The sequence below is a fragment of the Mytilus trossulus genome, chromosome 6, assembly GCF_036588685.1.
Source record: "Mytilus trossulus isolate FHL-02 chromosome 6, PNRI_Mtr1.1.1.hap1, whole genome shotgun sequence".
Classification (NCBI taxonomy): Eukaryota; Metazoa; Mollusca; class Bivalvia; order Mytilida; family Mytilidae; genus Mytilus; species Mytilus trossulus.
In genome coordinates this window covers 25,486,502-25,509,657 of record NC_086378.1, presented here as the reverse complement: position 1 = coordinate 25,509,657, position 23,156 = coordinate 25,486,502, and the positions used below count along the sequence as shown (strand labels likewise).

Below are 23,156 nucleotides of genomic sequence, written 5' to 3'. Positions count from 1 at the left end.
ATTATATGTGTACCAATGATCTAAGTGAGTGATGTTTATGTATCTATTGTGTTCTATGAAAGGTTAATACTATATTGTATATGTTGTTTGTGTACCAATGATCTGAGCAAGTGCTGTTTGTATATCTATTATGTTCTACTAAAGGTTTACACTACACGTTGTAAGTTTGTTGTGTTCCAAGGATCTGAGCAAGTGCTGTTTGCGTATCTATTGTGTTTTATGAAAGGTTGACACTACAAGTTGTATGTTATGTGTGTACCAATGATCTGGGAAAGTGCTGTTTAAGTATCTATTGTGTTCTATAAAAGGTTGACACTAAAGGTTGTATATTATTTGTGTGCCGATGATCTGCATGAACCAGTACTGCTTGTGTATCTTTTGTGTTCTATGACGGTTGACACTACATTTTCTATATTATTTGTGTACCAAGGATCTGAGCTAGTGCTGTTTGCGTATTTATTGTTTTCTACGAAAGATTGACACTAAAGGTTGTATGCTATTTGTTTACCAATGACTTATGCAAATGCTGTCTGAGCATCTGCTGTGTTTTATGAAGGATTTACATTGAACAGTGTATATTATATATGTACCAATGATCTGAGTGAGTGCTAATTGCGTATATATTATGTTCCACTAAAGTTGTACACTGCACGTTGTATATTATTTGTGTACCGATGATCTGGGCAAGTACTGTTTTAGTATCTATTGTGTTTTATGAAAGGTTTACACTACAGGATGTATGTTATGTGTGTACCGATGATCTGGGCAAGTACTGTTTGTGTATCTAGTGAGTTATATGAAAGGTTGACACTACACGTTGTATATTATTTGTGTACTTATGATCTGGGCAAGTGCTGTTTGAGTATATATTGTGTTATATGAAAGGTTGACACTACACGTTGTATATTATGTGTGTATCAATGATCTGGCAAGTGCTGTTTGAGTATATATTGTGTTATATTTTAAAAAGGCTTACACTTCATGTTGACTGTTGTATATGAAAGTAAAGTTTGATTACTTTTTGCCTCTTTTTTTTGTGTATATGTTTTAGTCTGAGCATGAGTTGTATTCGTGTTTGTACAGTTGTTTTTATATCTTATGTTGTTGACGAAATCTTGTTTAAAATTGTGAAGGGGTATTTACATAAGATGTTCTTTTATGTTGTCAAAATATAGTTGTTTTCTAAAAAAAAAAGTGAAAATTACAGGTAGTGAAAAATTGACACCAGATATATAGATCATACAGCATTATATTTATAAACGACTGTTGTTTGTTTACTGTTCTTTGACGTTTTTTAATTATTCTTGTTGGGCTGACCAAGTCCTGAGTGTTAACTGTTATCGTTTTGTTCCGTTGTGAGCAAGTGTCGTTATTTTTTGCATAAATTATAGTAGGATTACCATTTTGTTTGTATTAGTTTTTATTGGTTTTTTTCTGGTTTAAACAAAGTTTTGTTAGTTTACTGATGTTTTAAATGATTTTTATTGGGATTTCTTTTTCTTAGCATGCGTTGTTTGTTAAATCTTGTATTGTTCTGTTGTGGTCTGAACAATTGTTTCTGTTTACCTTTTTTTCTGTTTTGGTCTGAGCAAGTGTTGATTGTTTACTGTTGTTTTTTCAAAGGTTTTGTGTTCCTCTGTTCTGTTCTGATAACGTGTTGGTTCTTTATTGTTTCCATTTAAGATTTATGTATCGGTTATGTTTAAAGTTATATGTCAGAGTGGTATTGTTACATATTATAGATTGTATTAACATCTAAATACGTTCATCTTATTAAACATGTAATGATTTTGAAGGATAAGGCGGCATTCAAATTTTCATCTTTTTTTTCATAATTCAAAGAGTACTAGAACACACCCGCGATACCGTGGTCATTTAGAGCTTGATTGAAAGTATTTAAACTATTGTAGGATGAATTTTTGTAAAATATTTTATGTCTAGAGAATTTCAGAAAAGGTATCAAGTTTGAGTTCTGTTAAATTCCATGATTTTCGCGTTTCTGTGTACTATTATTCGCGGGCATTTAGAGCTTGGTTAAAAGTATGTAAAAAAGGGACGAAAGACACCAGAGGGACAGTCAAACTCATAAATTGAAAATAAACTGACAACGCCTGGCTTAAAATGAAAAAGATAAACAGACAAACAATAGTACACATGAAACAACATAGAAAACTAAAGAATAAGCAACACGAACACCACCAAAAACTAGGGGTGATCTCAAGTGGTCCGGAAGGGTAAGCAGATCCTGCTCCACATGTGGCACCCGTCGTGTTGCTTATGTGATAACAAATCCGGTTAATACTCTAATTCGGTAGGTAACATTCCTGAAAGGGAAGTAAACTGTTGTAGGAAGAATTTTTGTAAAAGATTTTATGTCTGGAGAATTTCAGGAAAGGTATCAAAAGTCATAGGTACTTGGAGACAGGACAAATAATTTAAGCCCTCTCCCTTTTTTTCCAAAGTCCGTTATTTTTTTTTTTCTGTTAAATTCCAAGATTATCGCTTTTCTGTATACTATGAACATACGTATATTATAAATAAAGTGTATTTTCTATTAACTATCAATTCCAAGTTTCTTCTCCACGGCGATCACTGCTATATTGTATAGAGAGTCTCTATATATTATAGGAGTATAATCATAGTATACATACAGAAAAACACAAAAATAATTGTCCTGTCCCCGAGTAATTATGAACGTAAAAGTTTAAAACCGGAAGTCTTGTCTATGACTTAAAAGTCTGTCTGATGACGGAACAATATCCGGACGCCTTTTTGTTTCGTTTTTCTTCCAAAATAACCCAAACTGAATAATCATAAGAATGGATGACAAATGCGACTATGTATGGTACCTATAGGACACAGAGGCATGATGAATAATTCATTGCGGAAGGAAGAGAAGCGACACACAAAATGAGGTCTTCTCGTTTAATTCAAAGAGTATATATTTTACTTTGAAATTGTTTAATAAGAAATTTATATAAATTCTAACAGCGATATTCAGCATAAGTCAATTAAATAATCTGTATTATTCTGTATTATCAATTCTTCCTTTGTTTAAACATTTCTATTTTAATGGGAAATGCAAAGAGGAAAAACATGAAAAAAGATAAACGATAAAAGATATACCAATAAACAATATATCTAAATTTGAAAAGATTTCGTCAAAGCGTTTTCATGTTAATGAACGGACACTGGTTGGTAGCCGCCGACCGCCCGCCATACACCCCCAATTCAAAAACCGATTTCGAAAATCCGGTTGAAAATGTGAGTTCTTATGTGTCAGAAGTTTTTATCTTGATAGAATACCCGACCCCATTCGACTGAATTCATTTAATCAAAAGGAAAAATACAAAATAGGACATATTTTTTTCTATTTTAAAACGGACTAAAATCTTGTCCACTACTTTCATCTGTGCCATCTTACCCACAAATTGCATCACACGTTTTGTATTGCTTTCATTGAGACAATTTAAATGTCAACTTTTAGCTAAAGCACATCTTTTTTGAATAACCACTTTTTAACTTACATGTTGGTTCACTTGCCAGAACAGCAGCAGAAGCATTCCCAAAACTTCCATCTTTTGATTTTGCTGCCACTCTGATGGCATATGCCATTTTTTCCAAACCTGTAATTTCTGCAACTCTGTGAGGACCAATGTCAATAGACTGCCATCTGTCCAAATTTGCTATGTCAAACGCGCTATAAAAGATCCTATAGCCAGAAACAGGGACTTTTGGTTCATTCCATGTGATTCGGATGGTCTTCCAACTGCTTCTACTTACAACAACCTCTTGTGGTGCAAGGGGCACTAAAATCTCAAAAATCTTAATTTTTCATAATAGCTTCAATATGATGCAAATAGTTATCAAAGGTACCAGGATTATAATTTAATACGCCAGACGCCAAACTGGCACTAAAAAAAGAACTGTTCAGATTTTGTAGTTTACAAAAAAATGTCAAGTACATAGGCAACACTATTAACCAGTGTTTATTAAAAAATGAGAAACAGTAGGACAATAGTAAATATCTTATAGATCTTTAAATAATCAACATTTAGCTTGAATGGAAATAATACCTAAAAGATATAGCATTTCTGGATTTGTAACAAAATATCGTATGATGAAACATATCTATATGCCTGTATTGCTCCTTGTCCTGAGCATCTATCTGCCTACATCTCTCCTCGCCTACTATTGTTATCCTACATTGCCCCTTGCCCTGAACATCTATATTTGTACATTGCCTTTTGTCCTGAACATTGGTAAAGAAATTACTGATGCAAGCTATACTTTATTGTAGTTTTAATATGGGTAGGCATTATAATCGTGATTATTTTTGCCCGAGCGATATTTAGGGCTAAAATAACACGAATATAATGCCTACCCATGTTAAAACTACAATAAAGTATAGCTTGCATTAATTATTTCGATTTTGATTAGGACAATTAAGGTAATTTCTATGTCCGATGTGTATAAGTGTAGAGCGGTTGTGTAGGCTCTTCCATGAACCTCCCGTTTTTGTTTGTAAACAAGCAAACGACCGGCAACGTGATTTTGCAGAGGGAGGAGTTTTGAACGGTTGTCGTATCTAGGTCAAATCTGTCAATTTTGAATTGCAACACATTAGTCATGATAAATGAATTATAGTAACACCATGTGCATCAATTAAGAGTTTGGAAGTTTTTTTAAGTTAATGAAATATATTAAATGAATGCCAATTTGTAACCCGAATAATCCAGTCGTTATATTACGATCACTTCGATCACTCCATTAAGTAGTAGATAGAGGGCGCTGAATTATTCGAGTTAGCCAATTTGATAAAATTCATTATTCTTTAGTAGTCAATATACGCATGTGCAAACAAATTTAATTGGATTTAGAGCATGGGTTTATTCACAAAGCGAAAGAAACACGTCATATAAGAATAGTCTATATTGCCCCTTGCCCGGAACATCTATATGCCTACATCTCCCCTTGCCCTGAACATCTATATGCATACATAGCCCCTAAAGCTTGCCCTGAACATCTATGTGCCTACGTTGTCCCTTGCCCTGAACATCTATATGCCTACATAGACCCCTGCCCTAAACTGTTTTTCCTACGTTGCCCCTGTCCGGAATATCTATATGCCTACACTCCCCCTTGCTTTTGCTCTGAATATCTATATGCATACATTGTCCCTTGCCCTGAATATTGTTAACCTATATAGCCCCTTGCTCTGGACATATAAATGCCTACATCTACCCTTGCCCTGAACATCTATATGCTACATTTCCCCTTCCACTGAACATCTATATGCGTACAATGCCCCTTGCCCTGAACATATGTATGCCTACATTACCCTTACCCTGAACATTATTAGCCCACATTGTCCCTTGCCCTGAACATTATAAGCTTATATATTGCCCTGAACATCCTTATATCTACATTGTTCCTTGCCCTTAAAATTATTAGCCTACATTGAACTGAAAATATATATGCCTACATTGTCCCTTGCCCTGACATTATTAGCCTACATTGTCACTTATCCTGAACATTGTTAGCCTACATTGCCCTGAACATCTATATGCCTACATTGTCCCTTACCCTGAACATTATAAGCCTACATTGCCCTGAACATCTATATGCCTACATTGTCCCTTACCCTGAACATTATTAGCCTACATTGTCCTGAACATCGATATGCCTACATTGTCCCTTACCCTGAACATTAGTAGCCTACATTGCCCTGAACATCTATATGCCTACATTGTCCCTTGCCTTAACATTATCAGCCTACATTGCCCTGAACATCTATATGCCTACATTGTCCCTTACCCTGAACATTATTAGCCTACATTGCCACTTGCCCGTGTGCAGAAATGGCAAACATTCCCATGTGTAGATGATGATGATGATGGTGATGATGGAGGTTACGCAGCGGCAAATTGATATGCATATTCAGGACGAGAACATGTTAATACAATATAAAACTTAACCCTGCTTTTTACTAGACCGACACACTGAGCCAGGTTATTAACGTTCTAGTTCACAAAGTAACAGTCCGCAGGTAGACATGTCACGTTACCATGCCCCATTATTCGGACTTCGAGCCGACCAGTCTTTACTCTAACTTCTATATGACGCGTACTTAGCGGAGAAGCAGCAAATACTAATATCAAACTCTTTGATTTGACCCGATCGGGGTTCGAACTAACGACCTCCTGCACTCAAAGCAAAAACGCTACCATGAGACCACCGAGGCGTTTCCCATGTGTAGAAATGGCAATTAAACATGCCAATGTGAAGAAATGGAAAACATCCAAATATGTAGAGATGGCAAACATTTCTATGGGTAGGAATTGCAACCACCCCCTTGTGTAAGTAAGTCAAACATCGATCCACATGTGTAGAAATGACAAGGACATGTGTGTACCAAGTTTGCTTTCTGTTTATCTAAAGCTTCTAGATGTAAACATTGTTAAAGTTTGATTTTAATGATCAATTGACAAAATGAAATCTTTCTTTTGAGACATTTCACACAAGTTACAACACATGTTGTTCGAATACCTATTTCCATCATTCCTGTGTTCATTTTTCTCAAAAAAGAAGATAAAAATATCAAATGAAAACAGTAAAAGCTATAACAAATAGACATATAACAGCTCACATAAAAGCTGCTACACACAGATCATACAATTACTTTCTTGTTTACGCTTTTCATCTGTAAATGTTTATACAAAAAAAAATTCTATGACAATTTATACAAAAGCACACAATCAATTCAAATAGGTAAACTATACTTGTTGTAGTGCAAAAAGTGTGTTGACCCTACAATCACAAAAACTAAGTTAAAACAAACAAATCTTTAAAAAAAAAAAGATTGCAAATATAAATTGTATAGTGTTCTCTAACGTGCAATTTCCAACCTAAGTTTTCAAGTAAATACTGTAATTTTTTTTACTTATCTTTTGAGAACAGGCAATAGTGGGGTTCCAAACTAAAACCTCAGTGTTGAAAGGTCATAGTGATACAGTAAATGACCTACTTAGACCATTCTGCCACCTAGGCACCTAGATTTATAGAATGCAATTAATCTATAAACCAAAAGACAGAATAGAATCAGACTGAAAAACAGATCGAAACCAAGACACACTTCTGGACTTCTCTAGATCAACACTTTATTATCATCTCTTAATATAATATTCAGCATGAATGCTGATAAATTGTAATTTCGTTGATATAAATCAAGATGCAGACATCCGATACGTTCAGGTAGTTCACATCCAATATGTTATGGTAATATTCTATTCAAAGCACAAAAGTGTCGTAATTCACCTCAAAAGCTAGTCAAATTTATTAAACAGACTTATTCAGAAGGGATATAGTGACGATTAAAGATGGATTTTTTTTTAAATGGATATTGATTCACTCATAGGGTCTTTGCCTCGGAAATAAACACATTTATTCTAAAACCAGTTGTTGGCATGATACGGGTTATGTTCTTCTCATATATTTTATGATGGTATGATACTAAACGGCTAACGGGAGGGATTGTGCTTGATTTTCATATGATGAAGACATAATTTTTTAATCAGTTTAATTGAGGTGTGGAGCTGGCATGTCAGTAACTGGTAGTAGTCCTTTGTTAATTTATGTATCATTGTCATTTTGCTTTTTCTTCTGTAACCTTTCCTGACATCGGACCCGGACTTCTTTTAAACTGTGCGTATTGCTGTGTGTTTGTTTATTCTACATTGGCTAGAGACAACCATTTAAGGCTATATGAAATCTGTTTTTTACTTTTTTACTCAACATGTTTGGTTTTACATATCCATAAGAAATTTGTTAACTTTTTTTATAGTGTACACCAATTTAGCTCTTGAATTGAGGGATGTGTACATCAATTTAGCTCTTGAATTGTGGGATGTGTACATCAATTCAGCTCTTGAACTGTGAGATGATGGACATTCTAATAGAAAAAAGAATCTTCACACATTTTTTTTCAGATTGATTTTATCTAGAATATTATCATTTATTTTTAGTCAACAGAGTCTGGCAGCAGATCTACATACATGTACATTGCATGACACTTCATCAAAAAAAATTTCAGTGCTAATAAAAGAGGATTCCCAAAGGGTAAAAATATTAATGGTCAGGAAATACTATAACGAAAAACAAAGGAAAACCACCTTTGAAGTTAGAATGTTTATTTTCTCTGAGCTATTTTACATATCCCAATTAATTGGTTTTTTTTCCATTAAATTAAAAGGAACTAAAGTCATTGAATTATTTTTCAAACTTAACACATAAGTTTATTATAGGCTGTTTAAACAGAAAACCCGGTTATTCTTACATTCATTTTGTAATTTTGACCTCATTTTGTCATGAGAAACACCATAAAAAATTTGAAAAGCACCGTATCAAGCATTCTCAAGTCATTGAATAAAATGGACATAAAAATGGTATTCTCCAAACAATCAAGTACCATTACCTCGGATTGGCACAAGTGAAAATCATCAATATTCGTCTTTATCTGTATTTTGAAATGTTAAACACCTAATTGAATTTAACCAGATGTTCCGCATGGTGCAGCTTGATACGACCGCAGAGGTCAAACCCTGAACAGTTGGAGCAAGTATGGACACAACATTCAAGCTTGATTAAATAGTTGACACAGAATAGGTTTCTGACACAGAATGATTGTGGTCTGAGAACTTAAAAACAATGAATTGGACATTTACCTATTATGGTCCAATATCCAAAATCTAAATACATGGTTAGATTCAGCATATCATAGAACCCCATATATTCAATTTTTGTTGAAATCAAACAAAGTTTAATTTTGGACCCCGATTTGGACTAACTTGAAAACTGGGCCCATAATCAAAAATCTAAGCACTAAGAACTCTAAGAATTCATTTTTGTTAAAATCAAACTAAGTTTAATTTTGGACCCTTTGGACCTTAATGTAGACCAATTTAAAAACGGGACCAACAATTAAGAATCTAAAAACACGGTTAGATTCGGCATATTAAAGAACCCCTGGCCAATAATTCAATTTTTGATGAAATCAAACAAAAGTTTATTTTTGGACCCTTTTGGACCCTAATTCCTAAACTGTTGGACCAAAACACCCTACATCATCCCAGGCTTCCGTTTGTGGTCATGGCCCCTAATTCCTAAACTGGTGGACCAAAACACCCAAAATCATCCCAAGCTTCCTTATGTGGTCATAAACCTTGTGTTTCATAGATTTCTATTTACTTACACTTAAGTTATTGTGCGAAAACCAAGAAAACTTTTTATTTGGGCCCCTTTTTGGCCCATAATTCCGGAGTATATCCAGTGCACGATGTTTTGTCGATATTGTCAACATCGCAATGTCAACTTTATAGTGTCGTTATTGTGTTAACATTGTATCCTATCTTTATGTTCTGTACCTTTGTGTTTAATGTTCACATCGTATATTCGTAATGTTAACAATGTCGTGTCAACATCGTGCTTATGTTGTATATCGACTCTATAACTTTCTGTTTACATCGTTGACATCGTATACATCGTGATGTTGACAATATCGTTTTTACATTGTCAACATTGTATAGATGTTGTGAACCAAGTCTTTACTTTTGTGTTTACATCTTTTACATCGTATACATTTTGTACATCGTGATGTTGACAATACTGTTTTTACATTGTCAACATTGTATAAATGTTGTGAACCAAGTCTTTACCTTTGTGTTTACATCGTTCACATCGTATACATCGTGATGTTAACAATATCGTGTCAACATCGTGTTTATGTTGAATATAGAGTCCATACCTTTCTGTTGACATCGTTCACATCGTATACATCGTGATTTTGACAATATCGTTTTTACATTCTCAACATTGTATAAATGTTGTGAACCAAGTCTTTACCTTTGTGTTTACATCGTTCACATCGTATACATCGCAATGTTGACAATATCGTGTCAACATCGTGTTTATGTTGTATATCGACTCTATAACTTTCTGTTTACATCGTGATGTTGACAATATCATTTATTAAATACATCATTAACATCGTCAACATCGTATAAATAATGTATGGAAGCTTATAATAGTCACGAGTTGAACAGTTCTCAGCTCAACTTGTTGACATAAATAAGTGGTAAAGTTGCATTATATCCAACCTTGTGTACTTGGTAGTGTGCACTTGTTTAGTTATTTTCTAAACTTTCCGACTTTCAGAAAGTGTACTTGTTAACTTCTTCTGAACAAGTTGACTTTGACAAAGTGAACAAAAAGTATAGACTATCCTTGTGTGTATGGTCTTTGTTCCCTTATACCATACAACTAGTGTGCTAGTAGCATTGCAACATATCTTGTATACTTCATTTTGTGTACTTGTTTAGTTGTTTTCTTAACTTTCCGACTTTCAGAAAGTGCACTTGTTAACTTCTTCTGAACAAGTTTATATCAACAAAGTAAACAGAATGTTTATTTATGGAAGCTTATAATAGTCACGAGTTGAACAGTTCTCAGCTCAACTTGTTGACATAAATAAGTGGTAAAGTTGCATTATATCCAACCTTGTGTACTTGGTAGTGTGTACTTGTTTAGTTATTTTCTAAACTTTCCGACTTTCAGAAAGTGTACTTGTTAACTTCTTCTGAACAAGTTGACTTTGACAGAGTGAACAAAAAGTATAGACTCTCCTTGTGTGTATGGTCTTTGTTCACTTATACCATACAACTAGTGTGCTAGTAGCATTGCAAAATATCTTGTATACTTCATTTTGTGTACTTGTTTAGTTGTTTTCTTAACTTTCCGACTTTCAGAAAGTGCACTTGTTAACTTCTTCTGAACAAGCTTATATCAACAAAGTAAACAAAATGTTTATTCTCATCTTGTAGTGTTGTTTTTGTTCACTTTCCTTGCTAATAATGTTTACTTGTCGAGTTGTCTCTCGCCTTTCTCATTTACTAAAAGTATACTTGTTTTTTTTTGTATCTAACTATAAGTGTACTTTTCACAAATACACTTGCTTTGGAAATATTGCAAGTTTATTTGTTGAAAGTCAAGATCAAAGGTGACCATGCATGAATCCGTGTCTAATCAGGACAGGGGCATATAAAATGTGCAGAGGGTTTAAACGTTTTGACCGGCGGATCAACCTTCATCCTAACGCAAGACAGTAGTTTAAAATATAACATATCATAATTAAATGCATATAACTTCAATGTCTGCAATTTAGAGTGTTACTGTTAAAGTATAAACTTTTGTTTTCAGCATATACGGCAAAAAGCCACAAAGATTTCATTTTTGAATAAACTATCAAACATAGTTTAATTTGAATCCTTTTGACCACAAAATGGATCAATTTCAAACGGGCCAAAAATCAATTAAAACCTAATACATTGTATATGTATTATGAAACTTAAACATTATGCTTATTACCATAAAAATATTATCAAGTTCGAAATTTGGGAGTGTCTATGTTACCGTTCTTGAGTTATGGCCATTTATAAACATAAAAAATGCTAAATCTGCCGTTTCTATTCTCTAACTTTAGTTGCCTCAACCAAATCTTATAAAACGTATATAAAATGCTTTAATATTACCATAAAACACAGATCAAGTTCGAAATTGTGGGTTACACTTAAACTGTTCCTGAGTAATGCCTCTTTTATAAAAAAAAAATAATAACAAAAAATGTATATTTCCAGGTGGGGGCATCTGTGGCCAATGGAAATATTCTTTATTTTTTTTCTAAACGCCTTTTTAAAGAAATAGAGTTGATTTTTGGTATGTGAGTCTACTGTGATGAGTTACAGATCGAGTTCACGTTTCGTTGTGCTCCTCTGATTTTTGCCGAAATTTGGGGCTTTGGACATTGAAAATTTCTGGAAACAAACAGTTAACCAGACATTTTTCTAAACGCCTCCAGATATTGAGCAATGTTTGGTATGCGATTCCACTATGATGGGTAACAGATCGAGTTAACGTTTCGTTCTGCTCTGGTAATTTTTGCCGAAATTAGCTATATATACGTTGGTGACCTTCTGTTGTTGTTTTTTTTTATTTGGTCGGGTTGAACTTGTCTCTTTGACACATTCCCCATTTCCATTCTCAATTTTATGGACGGTTTGTGAGTATTAGATACACCATGAGGGCGTTGTTATCCCGAGTTGGTATATCTAATGTATACCTAAATATTATAATCAATGTAAATGATAGATTTCTATAATGTATGAGGGGGCTGGTCTTTCAGCTAATTTGTCCTCATTTTATTGGAAAACATGATAAATGCAGGGTATTCAATTACATTTAACGACATTCTTGTGTTAGTAGTATATAATAATGACATAAAATATCATAATATTATAAAGGATATATTTTTTTAACTCTTGTGTACAATAATGATATAAAGATACGAAGATATGATAGGATTGCCAATGAGACGATTTTCAAAGTGGCGCACTGCGAAGTCATCTAAAATGACCCAAAATGACTTGAGTAAAACATATGAGACGGGACAAACCAACGGCCAGATTTATACCAACAAAAGTGCATACGCTAAAATGTCTAGCCATTGACATTATGTCGATAGTCCTAACAAGAAAGTCTTAGTACAACTATTATGTAAACTTAACACGATTCAAAAAAATGAGGCCAAGGCCATATAAACCAAACAAGAAATACATGTACACTTACAATCAATCAATACACTAAACATAGTTGACCTATTGCTTACATTTTCTTAGAAACAGACTTAACTAAGAAAACTAAACATTGACCAATTAACCATGAAAATGAGGTCTAGGTCAGAAGAACCAGACAGACATGTACAGCTTAAAATCCTTACATGCACCAAATATCGTTGACCTATAATTGCATATAGTATTATAAAAAAAAAAGACCAAAAATCAAAAACTTAACTTTGACCACTGAACCACGAAAATAAGATCAAGGTCAGAGTACACCGGTCAGTTGGACATGTACGCCTTACAATCAAACCATACACCAAATATAGTAGACTATTGCATACAGTAGAAACAGTCCAAAACACAAAAACTTTACTATAATTTAGGTGTAATACCACCAAATCATGGTACGCCACATCCGGTTGCATACGAAAGTAGGCCTAAAAAAATATTCCCTTGAATTTGACAGTTGTAGAAAATTAACCCTGAATTTCAATGCACTTAAATTTTTCTGAGTCGTAAATATGTATGTTGGATGTCTGAATGCATCATTCTTTTTTTATTTGATCGTCTTATAAAATATTCTGGAGCGTTAAGGTTACATAGCATAGCAAGCAAGTAACCAGTAAATACAAGTGTAAAAATTGGGTTGTTTACTTCCGGTGATGATTATTTTCTTATATGCAATGAAATGTAGTGTGAAATTTTCACTGTATCACTGGAAAGGATTAAACTTTACACATGCAAAGTATTTCTTTGGTTGAAATAAAGGTAAATACTGTACAATTTTTTTAAAAGTGTCAATTTAACAAAGACTAATAGGGAAAAATCAATGGTGGTATTACACCTATAATCATTGAACGATGAAAATGAGGTCAAGGTCAGACGACACCTTACAATCATTACATACACCAAATATACTAGACCTACTGTTTATAGTATCTGAGATATGGACTTGACCACCAAAACATAACCTTGTTCACTGATCCCTGAAAACTATGTGACGGGCATGAGGACCTTGCAAGGTACTCGTATACCAAATATAGTTACCGTATTACTCATAACAAGAAAGAAATTAACATTACAAAAAATCTTAACTTTTTTTTGAAGTAGTCACAAAACAATGAAAATATTAAAGGTCAAGGACAATGGACACGTGACAGACGGCAACTTTGTAACATAAGGCATCTATATACAAAGTATGAAGCACTCAAGTTTTCCACCTAAAACATATACACGGTGGGTATGGTTGTCCTGCGAGAGAACGTACTGTGCTGGTGATTCGGTCCTGACGGGTGCTGGTGGGTCCTGATTCTGTGCTGGTGGGTTTGTTTACATTGTATCAGAACGGCAATAAAACGACTGTTTTGTTGCTTAATTTTTCTCTGATGCGTCATAAGTACCATGCAAAGTATATTACAACAATATTATATTGCAAAAGTCGTGCAAGTTCGTTTAACGGAATTGTCCTGACGCGGTGCTGGTGATAAGAAAAACGGTCCTGGTTCTGTGCTCCGATGTCCTGGTTCTGTGCCTTTATATTTCAGTTAAAAGTGGCATATATTCAAGATCATTGATGCTGTACTGTTATTGACAAATTAACTGTTGCCTGCTTTCTTGAAATTGACATTGTTTTGAATCCGTTTACTGTTATTATGCAAGAAAAAATACCCTTATTTTTTTATTATTTTTTTTAAAATTAACTGTAATCTTATTTATTGGCCTGCTAATGGAACCCTTCTTGTCCCCTTTTAAGATAAGAAAATATGTTTACGATTTTCGGGATTACGATCATTTTGCAAGAACACCAAAATACGTTGTAATTTATATAATACTTATATACATGTAAAGTAGATGATGTGGTATGTTTGTTGTCAATGGACAAGTTTTCTTAAGAAACCAAAGGAAGTATGTGTTAATAACCATACGTCATCGTAATACCTTCAACAATAACCCATTAAATAAAAATGTAAAAGGTTACCGTTTTGCATAAAAATGAAGAGAAAAAATATAGAACAAAAGACTTTCTGAGCGTTTGAATCATATGTCTTTAGCAGCTTAAATCAGCCACTTTTTTTTTGTGAACAATTGAGTGCTGACTATAAGGATGACAATAGTATTGCGGGTTTGTTTGTTTGGTTTCTTTCTGGGGGTGGGGATAAGTAAGAGCGAGGTTGCAGTAAAAGTTTTAAGCTTGGAATAGTTTCCCGTAAGATTAAAAAGTTGTGTTTAAAAAGAAAAATGTATTTTATAGCCATTAAGAATCACTTGCTGTATCTGTAAGATTTTTTCAACATAACTTTTTTGTCTGAACGGTTATCAGTGGTTTTTTTTTCGAAAGTTCGGTAGAACACTAAAACAAATCACTATTTTATGAAAAGGCAGACTAGAATATGTCAGAGAATGAAGACGAGATAACCTAGATACCACTAACAAAACTAAGATTTCTTAGCTTTTTCATTTCAAAATTCCAAAATAAACAAATATTTTTGATAAAGAATTACGGGAGAGGAAGTGAACAATGTGGTCTACTTTATTATATTTGAATATTTTTATGAATTAAAATCAAATGTGCCTTAATTATAATTGAAAATGAGTAAATGGAAAAACATACCAGACTAAAATACAATTTTATTTTAATATTGGTAATATCACTAAGCTTTTAAGTTTTGTGTGTCAAACACACCATCTCTGTAGTAATGACTCCTTACTTCTTTTTTCACTTCATCCATTTTTTTCTGCATTTTTTTATATTGTGAATTCTTAGTATTATTATATTTAAATGTAGCCTTAATTAATATTTAAAAAAAAACGAATCTAAATCCAGATATATCAAACATTTTTGTTTCCATCTATCCGTATTCAGAACAGTAACAATCAACGTAAACACGCCTGGAAAGTAAAATGCGTACTCGGCTGTCTGTAATCGATCATTTTTAGACACCCTCGGCTCCTAAAAAACAAACCGGGGTGGGGGTTCAGAGATGCAAATTAAGTACTCGGATCAATATTTATCTTTTCGTGTATGGTTTATGACCCCTTCTGTGGCTTGTCAATTACGAAATGTGCAAACTGCAAAAGTATCAAAACAGCACAGACAATGAATAATAGAGACATGATTTTGTACATATATCAAGGGGAAACTTCTTGCAAAGCATTCTTATTTATAGTTCATTACTGTTTTTAGTAGAAAAAGAGAATTTGGTGAAAAGAAAATCACTATTTTTGTAGAAAATTCACAGACGTTTGTAAAGAGATTTTTGTTATGTTTAGCATTGGATCAACGCAAGGGTACATTATCCTTAAAAATATATTCAGAAGTATTTGAAACTAACGTTTGCTTTGTTAATTGTGCATTTCAAAATTCCCCAAGGGTTACTGGGAAATAGAAATATGGTCACTTGGTCTTCTCTTGACCGGCAGTAAAACGCTTGCCGAAGTGGGGCGTCCGTTTGTCTGTGCGGGATGTATCAAGTTCGCAGTCGCGTCCGGTCAGAATGGGGACGTTAAATCCGATGTCTCGTGTAAAGAGAGTGCCACGTTCTTTGCATGTTAATAACCCTTGCAGTAACTCTTTGTGGGGTCCGTAGGTGGCCTGCTGCAAGGCAAAATTTCTGTTCCTATCCAATACATCCTCAAAATTCCACGACTATTGACCTCTTTTATGACAAGACCTACCTATTGTATTTATTGTGAACTTGTTCTCGTCCTGAATATGCATGAAATATTTGCCACTGGATGTTAAGCAACCAACAATCAATCAATCAATAGCTTCATACTACCAATTGAGTTTAAAAAAGAAATTCTTAGATTAAACACCTACATTTAACTTTAAAAGGTCATAACAGTTTAAAACAATACAAATCTACACACAAACAAAAACTGGCTTAATTGCAAATGGTTATCAAACGGAATCGCCATAAGACCTGTGTCGAGGGGTCGTGTGAGGTTCATGTATTGTCTTGGCGTCCGCAATTACAAACAGATCTTTTCTGAAATTACTTGACCAAATGTTACTAAAGGATTTTTCAAGAGTGAATCTAGGAAAAACATTATTCATCAACAAACATGACCACTGTCTGTTAAAATGTATTCGAGTTTTTAGTTACAGCCGATTCCATCGAGTATATAGGCAAACATAATATCTTTGGTTAGCTTGCTTATAAGCTAAACCGTACCCTCCTTTCGAAGTAGCCTGGTCCTATATACAGAAAGATGTGTCATTTGTCGGACTAGTATACTCTTAAAGTAGGGTAGTTTACATAACCTAACAATGACTTTTCCGTTCATCAAGCAATTTAACCAAAGATATTCCCTTTGTCTTCACACTCATTGAAATCGGCTATAATATTGCAAAAGTTCAAGCAATTAGGGCAAAACTTTCCGAGTAAAAAAAATCAAAATGTCTTTCTACCTTGCACATTTCAGAACATTCAGATCAGACAACGAAACTGGGTCCAGCAACATTTATAAGCAATTTAAGATTTTGACCCTCACAGTTTCCATTCACCTTCCATTCATGATAATTGAATTGAACTGTAAAACATTTCTTGGTACCTTCTTAATTCCTTTATAAGTCTCATGTAAACATAATTATGACAATAACTGTTGTGAGCACAATGTTCACTGCACACTTTTAAAGTTCTGCTTCATCAAACATTAAAATGTGAACTTAAGTTTTGAGACTTTTAATCGACACGATTGAGATTTTTGTACATGAGAACATGGTTTATCTATTAGTTGAAAATGTGGCTGTGAACTGGCTTTCAGTACCTGCGAGCATTCGTTGTTCAATAATGTGTGTCTTTGTGTAATTATTTAATGTGATAAATTGTTGTGTTGGTACACCACTGTTACAATGAAGGAGGAAATAAGGAGGGTTGGTTGGGTGGAAGTGTGGAGGGGTATGCGGAGCGCTGACAAACATGTCTATGCGGCATGGGCTTTGATCATTGGTGAGGCATCAATGTAAGGGGCATTTAATATCTTAATAAAACTATTCTTATTTTAGATACAATATATTGTTCTCTGATATTGGACGAAAGATGTTGCCCTTTTATGTAATTATGTTATACAAGTTATGATCATTTGAAAACACATATTAAATAGCCAAATGGATGCACAAGAGCTAAATAGGAGTAATAGATCCTATTGACAACAATTATCTGCCCAACTTTATTGATTTTGTAACATTTGTTTCAAATATGACCAACTTCTAATCCAAAATCACCAGCACCGTATCAGGACCCACCAGCACAATGACAGGACCCACCAGCACAGTATCAGGACATGAGTAAATTGAGAAAATGCTAGATTTTTATAAATTGCAATGTTTTTTTACAAAATAGTTTTGTCGTGTGGATTGCGGTATAGAAAGCGGACTCTATAAGCATTTTTGTTTTATTTTTCAGTTCCGAGATTTTCTGAAAATGAGCATTTTTGTGTAACGCTTACTGAAACAGTTTAGAGGGTCAACTTTTCAATGGTTTATATATGAACCCATAAGAAACAAAATTGAAAAATCTCAACTGTTTTCTTCCATTTTTTATTAGTGAAAACGTCTAAAATCATCATTTTCGTCTTTGTTTACATTTTTTCATTGATCACCAGCACCCGTCAGGACCAAATCACCAGCACAGTACGTTCTCTCGCAGGACAACCATACCCACCGTGATATAGCTTTTGAAAAGTTATCTTACATCGCCGCCGCCGTAGCAGACGCCGATGCCGGATCACTTTCCCTAAGTCGAGCTTTAAGCGATAAAAGTCGCAGGCTCGAAAAAACGAAAAACGAAAAAAGGTGCGAGTCAAGGCTCCACTTTGAATGTGTACTTTGAACTATATTTGCCTATATTTAATAATTTAACCGTTTAGGTCTTGGACGCACGGTGTGTTGATTCATTGGCAATCATACCAACACATACATAAGTTTACATTGATGCATATTATTTTAATATTTACATTTTTTTTGTTTGGAATATAATCTTAAAATTCATCTTGAAAAATAGTGGAAAACAGTTCAATATTTGACCAGAGGGTCGACTAAAGACGGTCAGTCTTGAGATTTCCAGGTACCACGAAGAAATTTTTGAAGTAAAGCACAACATGTTATCGTTTTTTTTCAGTACGTGTTCTCATTGAAAAATGAAGCTATTTACATCAGTAACCCATTCAATAAGCTTTAACCTCATCAAATCGATAGAAATGGTTCAAATAAAGGAAAATGCAACTTTAAATTTATTTCATCCTCATAACATGAAATGGGTGGTCTTGGATATATAATTAATAAGGTAATCTAAATTCCAACGATTCGTATTGATCATTATAAAAAACTTATTTACTGAAGTATTGCGTAGCAGCACGTCATTGAGCCACCTCATGGTTTTTAGCGAAATTGCAAGAAATCTTAAATTGAAAATAAATACAAATCTGTTAAGAAATTTCAAGGAGTAAAAATCATTTTGATACACTTCAATTATTGGGGTCCTTGCCGTTTCGGAATTAGGGACAATCAAGCGGTGAAAATTAGTTTCCGGGTTTCCAGACAGTTCCCTATGTTTAAGTGTATTGCTTTCTTTAAAATTGTACCTAAAAAGGTTCTGAAATCTAATTTACTCAAAATTGCGCAACAACCAATTGAAAAATAAAAATGCAATGGTAATTAGTTTAAAGACTCGAATTGCTAAGGTGTTTTTTTATTATGATATTGGGCCCCGTTTGAAATTGGTCCACTTTGAGGTAAAAGGGTCCAAAATTAAACTTTGTTTGATAGTAAAACTTTATTCAAAAATTGAATCTTTGTGGCTTTTTGCCGGATATGCTGAATCTAACACAAAAAATTATACTTTAACAGTAACACTGTCTCGCGTTAGGTTGAAGGTTGGCGTGCCGGTCAAAACGTTTAAACCCGCTGCACATTTTATATGCCCCTGTCCTGATTAGACACGGATTCATGCATGGTCACCTTTGATCTTGACTTTCAACAAATAAGCTTGCAATATTTCCAGAGCAAGTGTATTTGTGAAAAATACACTTAGTTGAATACAAACAAAACAAGTATACTTTTAGTAAATGAGAAAGGTGAGAAACAACTCGATAAGTAAACCTTTTTAGCAAGGAAAGTCAACAAAAACAACTTCAACAAGTGCACTTTCTGAAAGTCGGAAAGTTTAGAAAACAACTAAACAAGTACACAAAATGAAGTAAACAAGATGTGTTGTAATGCTACTATCAGACTAGTTTTATGTTACAAGTGAACAAAGACCATTGCATGTACACAAGGCGAGTCTATACTTTTTTGTTCACTTTGTCAAAGTCAACTTGTTCAGAAGAAGTTAACAAGTACACTTTCTGAAAGTCGGAAAGTTTAGAAAATAACTAAACAAGTACACACAATCAAGTTCACAAGGTTCAATATAATGCAACTTTACCACTTATTTATGTCAACAAGTTGAGCTGAGAACTGTTCAACTCGTGACTATTATAAGCTTCCATATTGTATACATCGCAATGTCAACAATGTAATCACAATATATTTTCTAGATTTTATACATCGCGATGTTAACGATTTCAACAATATATAAGGGTTCAAACAATGTAAACAATGGTCATAAACCTTGTATTTAAATTTCATAGATTTCTATTTGCTAATACTAAAGCTATTGTGCGAAAACCAAATGTCTTCGGACGACGACGACGACGACGACGACATACCAATATACAGACAAAAAACATTTTTTTTGCGGTCGTATAAAAATCATTGGTAAAATGGTTTTAATAGAAGCTATTGCATCTAAAAGAAAATAACCGAGAGGAGAGTGATACCATGGGGGTTTCAAACGCATGAGTCGAATCTAAACTGACAACGCCATGGTTAAAAAAGAAAACAGACAAACAACAGTACACAAACCACAACATAGAAAACTAACGACTGAGCAACAGGAAATCTCACCAAAATCTAGTGATGATTTCATGTGCTCCGGAAGGGTTATTAGCAGATCCTGCATTACATGTGGCCACCGTCGTGCTCCTCATGGTAATACAGACCCGGTAATGAGTAAGGTTCGGTAGTTCACATTCGGAAAGTGCCACTTCACTATCAATCAAAGGATATAACATATAAATAAACAATAATAGCATAAATTGTCAATATACGGTAGTACTTGACCCTCATTTTATCATAAGGAAAAAATATATTTTAAACATTTGAAAGCATTGGTTGAAGAGTTCTCAAGTCATACTTGCATGGAAACAACAATTAAAGTGTGTTATTTTTCGAATCATTCAGGGATAATTTCAACCACTAAAAATAGATTTCTGTCAGAAAACCTACTTAAAATGTGTTTAGACTATCAAAATCTTGTCAGCTAGGCTATGTTCTGGATAAGACAGGGATTATGTTTTTTCTATACTTTTTCTTAACTTTAAATTGACAAATGAAGTTTCATTTTTATTATGCTAAACAATGTAGGATCATATCAATTTTTATGGAAAGACGGTTAAGTGACCGATTAGCTTGACACATAATTTTAACTCCAAATTAATATGTAATTATATAGATGTTTCTCATTCTCAGTAATTCTAACTTACACTTAAAGCATATCTTGACCCACAGAAATAGAAAGTGCATGACCTTTTTGTGTGACTCTAAAGTAGAAATAGACTAAAGTAGAGTTTATAGTATATATCTCTATACATAGATTTTTTTCCTATACATTTGATATAAATCAGATTTTTTTCTGAAAAAGTACTTCTTTGCTTATTTCTATAAAACGTTTCTTACACAATAGTTTCTTGTGTTTTTGTCACACAATTTTGTCCTCAAAATTGGTCATGACATAGCTTTAACTGTTCTTCATTTTTTAATAATATTTTCTAAAAGTCATCCCGACAAAAAATCCCAAAGTATATGATTACTTTCATAACTATGTACAATCTTTATATTCACCAATAGGAGAATAAATAAAATTCCTATTGCCCCCTTATCCACCCTCTCTAATATAAGTATCTACCTTAGTGTTACCTCAAAACAGATGCTGAGTTTCTTGTTTTTATGATGATAAGATATTTTTACAACATTAACACTTGCACTTGATCCATGATAACTTACATAATTTACATAAGTAATAAACAAACAACAGTTGGCTACAAAGAGAGGCCATACTTAATTCAAAAGAACTTAAATACTACAAACATAATCTGTTGAAAAGTTAACCCCTGTGAGCCTCATCCCTTGCAATAACAATACTTTACAAAGTATCTAAATTTCTGTAAATCATTTAGTATGTTTGTTCAGTTATAAAAACTAATGTCTGATTTTTCACTTATATTTCTGTAATACTAAAATAAGATAAAAGTAATAACCCAATCCGAACAGTCATATAATGAAAGACCTGGAAATAATATCATTTAAATGCAAAAAAATCTTAATTTAGAACCAAGATAGTTATAATGTTACAACACAAATTATATTTTGGCACAAAATCAATAACTTTTTTACGTGTGTCTGTTTGTATGAAAATTGGATGATTTTCACCTAAAAAAAAACTAAAAAATAAAACATTCACAGAAAGTTTGTCTCACTTACATTTTTGTGATAAAGTTCCTGTCCAACTAATTATTACCATCAAAGAAAACAAGTATATAAATGACATCTTCAGATCCATGTTGAAAGCCTGTACTGGTATCCTGTTGATGTAACAGCTGGCTTTAGAACTACCATTGATGTTTTTATGGAATTAATGTACCTGCAAAAATAATTGAAACAGTCATGCTTTTTACAAATTGTTTGTTTCTTTTGAAAAAAAAAACAATCTGCTGAAATTAGTGCTAATTAAAAATATTTCAAGAAAGATGTGTCAAGAAAGATATTTTGGGCTTCTAATTCATTTTGTTTTACATCATTAAGTTTTAAAAGCTGTTCTATATTCTGATTGTTGGTTGCTTAACGTTCAGTGGCAAATATCTTCTATATTCTGTAATTTCTATCTATATCTAAACCTATATAGAGATCACTTTATTTGCCATATATGCTTAATGTGTTTTCTTTGTTTTCTTTCAGGGAACTGAAATTATCTGATATTTCATTTACATCCTTATCCCATGTCCCATTTTGAAAATAAGGATTTTCTTCCTTTTCCTTATCTTTTTTAAATCATATTTAAAACATATAGCTCTTCAACGGTTTCGGTACTTATACATCTTCGGATTTCAAATGTTTGGCTTTTCAAGCGTTCCTGATGAAGGTAAATCCAGGAAAGCGCTTCGGACGCAAGAAATTACTAAACGTGTTGTTTTCAAATTTTTTCCAGAATAATATTATCAGAGAAATTTTCATTTAAATTCAAAGACGATGTAAATGGCAATGTAAGGTATTATAAATAGCCGCATATAAAGAATATCACATGGCTTTTTTAATATCACACCTCAGCAATCCAAGACACAAATTTAATCCCAAGAGCTCGGACAGAAAAATAATTCAACAAAATT

General features: G+C 33.4%; 1 protein-coding gene across 1 annotated transcript in view; it reads right to left on the bottom strand.

Moving 5' to 3' along the window:
• Positions 1-22,355, bottom strand: part of LOC134720987 (twitchin-like) — a 65,528-nt gene extending 43,173 nt beyond the window's left edge. Inside the window, exons 1-2 of the mRNA XM_063583622.1 lie at positions 22,255-22,355; positions 3,528-3,809 (exon numbers count right to left, since the gene is read on the bottom strand). Coding sequence (XP_063439692.1) covers positions 3,528-3,809; positions 22,255-22,333 — 361 coding nt within the window. The 5' untranslated portion in view covers positions 22,334-22,355. The remainder of the gene's footprint in view (positions 1-3,527; positions 3,810-22,254) is intronic.
• Between the last annotated feature and the right edge of the window lie 801 nt (positions 22,356-23,156).